We start from the raw sequence: 6673 nt of genomic DNA, 5'->3' as shown, positions 1-6673 counted from the left end.
TTTAATTTTTTTAATTTAAAAAATCACTGACAAAATATTTTTTTATTTTTAATCAAAATATATTTCATCAATAATGTTTTTTAAATGTATGTACTTTTATAGTATATTTGTTTCATTTTATATATGTAAGTACTTTTTTTGTTCAAAAAATGTTTAGAGACTTAAATTGTTGAAAATATGAAAGTTCATTGGTTTTCTTTCAGGTTTTTTCTTTTGTTTTATTATATTTATCAGTTTTATAGATCAAAAGAATGTATCTAACGAGTTTTAAAAAGTATAAAGATTTATTTAACAGGTTTTGGAATGTCCAATGATTTATTTGTTTTAAAAAATTAATTATTCCAAACAGTAAATCAATTAAAAAAATTTAGACACTTTTGACTTTTTTTACAAAAGAAAAAGTCTGCAGAATTTTAGGGGCTTCTGGCGTTCCAAACAGTTCATGAACTCAAATTCTTGCATCATACTCATAGTATATACCCCATATTAGTCCCATTAAACAACTCATCTGATTGATACATAATTCGCACCTGCTTTATGCTTATATTATTTAAAATTCAACATCTCCAAAGATGCTAAACCTAACTAATTTCTTTTTATTTGCTACTCTAGATTTTCTGAATCTTATATTCTTAAAAAAAATGTGATCAATTTCAACCTAAGATTTTGTTGATGAGAGCTAGCTGAGGGGTCGATGAAAGTGATACCACACCCGCTCTGTATCACTTGATTCTTATATTATTGTTTTTATGGCTAAATCCAATATACGATTAACCTAATTTATCAGATGTTTTTGATACAAATATATAGGGTAGTAAAAGAATCAAACGGGCATGATTGGAGGCTTATTTATGTTCGTTCGTTTAAATTCACCAAACAAACACGAACTAACACGAATGGAATGTTTTATGTTCATATTCGTTTGTTAAGAAAATGTGTTCATTTATGTTCGTTCGTTAACATGTTAATCGAATGAACATAAACGAAAACGAATACAAATGATCATATACAACCACCATTATTCGTCATTTTGTTCACTAACAAAATGAAAAACAAGATAAATTTAGTAGGATAAAAAAGGAATTCTAAAAATTTAATTTCATTAATGATTTTACATATTAATATTATAATATTAATGATTTATATATATAAAGAAACAAAAACGAATGTAAACGAATATAAAGAAACGGACATTAACAAACATAAATTAAATAAACAAACGTTCACATACGTAAATGAACGACCGGATCATTGTTCATGTTCGTTCATTTAACTAAACAAACAAAAGAATGTGTTTTGTTTGTTCATGTATTAAATAAACGAACTTCCCATTGAATGGTTCGTTGAACGTTCGGTTCATTCATAGTTCTACAAATATATCATGACGAAAAATAAATTCAATAAAAAATGGTTAATGTATATGGTTTGCGCAACATTATGAGATTCATGATCATTCATGATGCCAAGGAACTTCCATTGCAGATGAAGGTGCCAACATGCTCATTCACATGTTTAAATCTCTTACACCTTCCACAGTTTGATCTAGACATATTTTGTGGATGGTTGCTCTGGGATTAGTCAGTTCGCATAGCGGGTTGGATATCCAGGTTAATAAAAAAAAGAAATGGATTAATTAAATACTCCCTTAAGAAGTCTGTATGCTAATTCAAGAAAGATATTTTAGTTATGCTATTTGAACTACCGTTTTAAAAATTATCGATGTCAATATTGTATGAAACCAATGAATTTTTATATTAGGTCGCAGGCCTTATCGAAATTATGCAACCTAGATTTGTAGTTAACCGGAAGAAGCAGTACGAGAAGTGAAGAACCGATGTGGGTATGATATGATGTTGATGTTAGAGTTGGGTTGGGTTGGGTTGGGTTAAGTGTAAGAAAAGAGCTTCACCTTTAGATCAATCATAATTGAATGTTAACACTAATGAGGTGCATCATTCCCTTCTAAAGCACAATTCCCAGATTTGAAAAATAAAGGTCTATCATCAATTGGTCTGATAGATGTAGTTTGTCACATGTCCTCTTTGTAGGTTCACCTTATGTTACTTGGGTGACAATATATATACCAATGGCATTACGGGGCTGTTTAGTATTTATTAGCACTAACTGGGTAAGCACTTATACGGTAAAAATCATCACCCTTATCAATCTTATCGGGCAAAATTGTTGGTAAATACTATCATCTATGATCTGGTCAATAAGCATTTACTAGCTAAGATTATTGGTCAACAAAATGATATTGTAAGATTGTTGATAAACATTATCATCTTTTACCGAGTAAGCGTCTCCTACCCGATGAATGCTTCGTAATTACCCGGTAAAAGGTAATAAGTATTAAGTAAATAGCTCATACGTCTATCTCTTCCTATCAATATACTTGTCTAAAACTATAACACACATACTTTGTTAGTGATTTTAGTGTCATCAACCATTTGATGTAATTGTAATTTACTTGAGATCGATTAAGATAACGAGGCAAACATAAACGAATTAGGGGGTGCGGAGTGTACACTCACAAATATTGCCCTTGTCACCTAAGATTGCCATAATTAAGACGGGGTCAAGGGGGTCGCGGCCCCTTGCAAGGTTTGAGGGGCAGTGCCCCTTAGCGGTAGATTTATGGGTTCAAACTTGGAAAAATTGACCAAGTCATATGTCTTAAACAGTGGTTACAAAAATAATCTTTAGTTCAGAATTGTAGTTTGGTATCATACTTAATTTCAAACGAAGTCATACTTCGCTCTTCAATTTTATCCATTAACGGTTATGACCGTTTATCTGTTAGTAAATGTCAATCTCTCATATAAATATACAAAATCAATGCCTTATTTCATGTATAAAAATTCTAGATCTATCATGATACCGATTTCATGTTAACCAGGTAATTAAAACATTTGAAGGGAGAAATACAGTATTTAAAAAGTGGTTCCCAATACACGATTTTGAAATTTATCCACGTTTTACAACCACCCAGATCCCAACACTATATTTGAAACATCGTTTAATTTGTATGCACCAAATTAACCAGATATAATTGAAGACCATATTGGAGTTCAAGACACGTAAATATTAATACGATCTTCATACAATAAATGAAACAAAGAGTTCAAATTTCACCCAACTTAATCTCGCAACAACAATACAAAAACTGAACTTCATGTAATTAAACAACAGGAATTGAAGAGAAAATAACGAAACCCACATTATTACATAAATACATTACCCCAAGATTTTTTAACCAACCGCGACATTATTCCTCCGATCCATGGAGTTACGACAGCTATTTATTTAGTGGCGGAGTGGTCATCCATATCTTTGGTAATTCCGCAAATATAGTCCAACAAAGAAGTTGGATCGGGTACGTTAACATTCGGCTTCTCAAACTCAAAGGTCCAAGTGCCCAATTGTTTTCCATCCTGCTTTGGTTCAACTTGAAACGTTATTTTGAAGGTCTTGTATATCTCCTCCACTAGCTCTCCTTCAATTACCTTGAACACGATTTTCTGGTTGGCCTCATCGATTTCTTCAATCAACTCTTTTGTACTATGCTGTTTTCCATCTTTTTTGATATATAACATGCACAGAAATAATCATGCAGCTGGTTACTTATGGTAATCGAGTTCAAATCATACATGACTAACTAATTGATGTATCAGAAATGCATATATAAATTCATGAAATGGATCGATGCAAAACGAAATGGTGTTTGCCATGTACGTACATACCATGGGTATAGTGCCACAAAATGGTGGATCCAACGGCACCTCTTTGACCACTTACCAAATCACAGCCATGGACCTTATGGGGACATATGGAAGCTATGTCGTGTGGGTTGTGCCTTAAGAGATCATGCAACACTCTCCCACCTGAATTCATCTCTACATGAGCTATCAGCTTTCCTGTAAGAGCCATTGCCCTAACCTATATATTCCCAAAAAAAACCACTTGTTTCTTTAACAAATTTGTGTGACAACTATACAAATACCATCAGCATCGTGTAACCTTATGGCATACAAAAATCCAGTTGTTACTCACAGCCTACACTATGGATCAAGTAAATTGTAAATGATAAAAGATAAACGAAGATCAAACATAATTCATTACGTCAAACGTGTATCACGCACGAAGTGCTTACTTTTCGGTCTCTACACACTGGCCTTCCGCGTTACGTTGATGTATGATCTTTGAGTACTTTTGATGCTTAAAAGGGAACTCAGCTCTTCTGGTTGATGCTTAAATTCACACATGCATATATGCTTATATTATTTAAAATGTCTTTTTCCAATGATGTCAAACTCACAGTGCTAAAAGAAGCTCATCAATAATAACGATAAGATTTGGTGAGAGCAGAGGGGTCTACAAAAGTGACTGGATACCTAATCCATGATATATCAAACATCTTCTACTTTATTGCGTATTACATGATTCTTATATTATTTATTTTATGACTAATTCTTGTTCATGGTCTAATTAATTTGCGATTAAAATATTTGGTATATTTCCCACCGTCGGATGGTTTTTCAATTCAAAAATGACAATGGAAAATAATATGAATTCTTAATGTATTTGGTTTGCACATCATCATGACAACAAGGAACTTCCATTGCAGAGTATCAAGGATAGGACACTTAAAATTTCCAAGCGTCTTAATAACATATTTCATACAACTTAAGTTTATAGGACCATGAATCAAACTATAAAACGTCCAATCTAAAAGTGTGACAATAAATTTATATGATGTTTGTAAGCGTTTTAACTAGTTCTAATGACACTTTTAAAATAAAGTGTTGTATTAGTTATTTTATACGACGTTATTTGAAAAAGTGTCATATAAACACAACTGTTCTATAAAAAGATGGTCTTGTAGGTCATTTCTCAAAAATATTCTATAAAATAGTTAACTGGACATTTTATCTTTAAACCGTTCTAAAAATAACTTACTAAAATGTCTAGAAACGTCATATAAACATATTGTAACACCTTTAGATAAGACAAATTATAATGTGGTCCTATAAGACATTTTTTTCAAATAATATCCTATAAAATAGTACTACAATGATTTGTATTAAATTTTTTCTAAAAACTTGTTAAGACGTTCAAAAGCGTCCTATAAATTTGTTACAACGCCTTTAAATAGAACTATTTATTTTTTGGTCCTATACGAATTGAGTTTGCACAATTTATACAAATAGGAGTAATTTGCATTTAAACGCTCCTATATATATATGTATGTGTGTGTATATATATATATATATATAGAGAGAGAGAGAGAGAGAGTTTGTTTCAAATGCAACTCATCACATTTGCACAATCAATGCAACCCAATAAATTGAAATATTTATGAAAATGATGAGAGTTCATTTATTATGATTTAAATATTTATGGAAGATGAATAAGATTCATTAATTATGATCAATATTTTATATTAGAAAATAATCAAAACTTCTATGAAATTACATATTCATCAAATTAAATGGACGGTTGAGATTGAGTTGTATTGGTTATACAAATGTAAGGGATTATATAATAACCCGTATGTGTGCCAACAAGATCATAAATTGTAGGATATGATTTGGTGAGGGTGGAGGGGTCGATGAAAGAAATGTTGCACTCGTGATTCTTGCATTATTGATTTCTATGGCACTACTTGATTGATATATAATGAAATAAAATTTATGTATTTCTTTTTGCGCATCATCAAGGATCTTCCATTTCAGACGGTTTCCTTTTATTATTTTTAAAATAAATGTAATACTTATATATAATAAATATTCATATACATTATTTATTTTTGTCAGTTCTGAATCTTTGCTAGATTCTACTGATAATTAGCCAAATAAACATTTGGTATGTTTAAATTATATGTTAAAACATTCATTCTTCTCTGTTCAAATATAATCTAATGTGATTTCACATGTACTTTATTATCCTGCTGACACAAATGTATTTGAACACTCAAACAAAACTTATGAGCTTCATTTCCATATATTAGGTATTTCATCGAACTGTGTTGTTCTTGTCTCATTTCCTTGAAGAGAAGGAGAGCGTTGAGCTGATGAAACAACAACTCGGAAACTAAATTTTGTATCAAAAAATCGTACAAACAATAAAACACAACATTTTGTATAATTATTATTTATTGACATCTTCTTTTGTTGGTGTTTGATTTTAAAAATGGAAAATCGTTAGAATATATTTTGTTACATTTTAAATTTTGTATAAAAAATTTAAGATAAATTATTGTTTGTATCAAAAAGTTACATTATTTTTTAGGGAAAAGTCCAAAAAAACCTAATGGACTTTACTGTTTGGAACGATTAAGTCATTGGACAATTTTTTGGAACAAATATATCCTTGAACATTCTAGAACCTGTTAAATAAGTCATTGGACTTTACAAAACCTGTTAAATAAGTCCTTGGACTTTTTAAAATTTGTTAAATACATTTTGTTAGTGGAAAAGTGTAACACCCTAAAAATTTATTATTCGTAAAAATTTATTATTCGTAAAATAAATAAATGTTAAGGGTTAAAATTTAAAGAGTAAACGACWTACGGGATTAAAGTGTCGATACTCGAAAAATATGATTTTATTGCAATAAATAAAATCAATTAAAAAAAAGAAATAAAACATTTTGAATTTAATTGATTTGGGAT

The 6673-nt window shown here is 30.3% G+C and overlaps 1 protein-coding gene across 1 annotated transcript in view; it reads right to left on the bottom strand.

Moving 5' to 3' along the window:
- Positions 1-4243, bottom strand: part of LOC112524326 (MLP-like protein 34) — a 6379-nt gene extending 2136 nt beyond the window's left edge. The window contains exons 1-3 of the mRNA XM_025134105.1: positions 4154-4243; positions 3744-3939; positions 3306-3577 (exon numbers count right to left, since the gene is read on the bottom strand). Coding sequence (XP_024989873.1) covers positions 3306-3577; positions 3744-3930 — 459 coding nt within the window. The 5' untranslated portion in view covers positions 3931-3939; positions 4154-4243. The remainder of the gene's footprint in view (positions 1-3305; positions 3578-3743; positions 3940-4153) is intronic.
- Between the last annotated feature and the right edge of the window lie 2430 nt (positions 4244-6673).

This window comes from Cynara cardunculus (genome assembly GCF_001531365.2).
Source record: "Cynara cardunculus var. scolymus isolate 2C chromosome LG 13, CcrdV1, whole genome shotgun sequence".
In the NCBI taxonomy this organism is placed as follows: Eukaryota; Viridiplantae; Streptophyta; class Magnoliopsida; order Asterales; family Asteraceae; genus Cynara; species Cynara cardunculus.
Note: the sequence above shows the minus strand (reverse complement) of the source record. Positions and strands in the feature narration are given on the sequence as shown.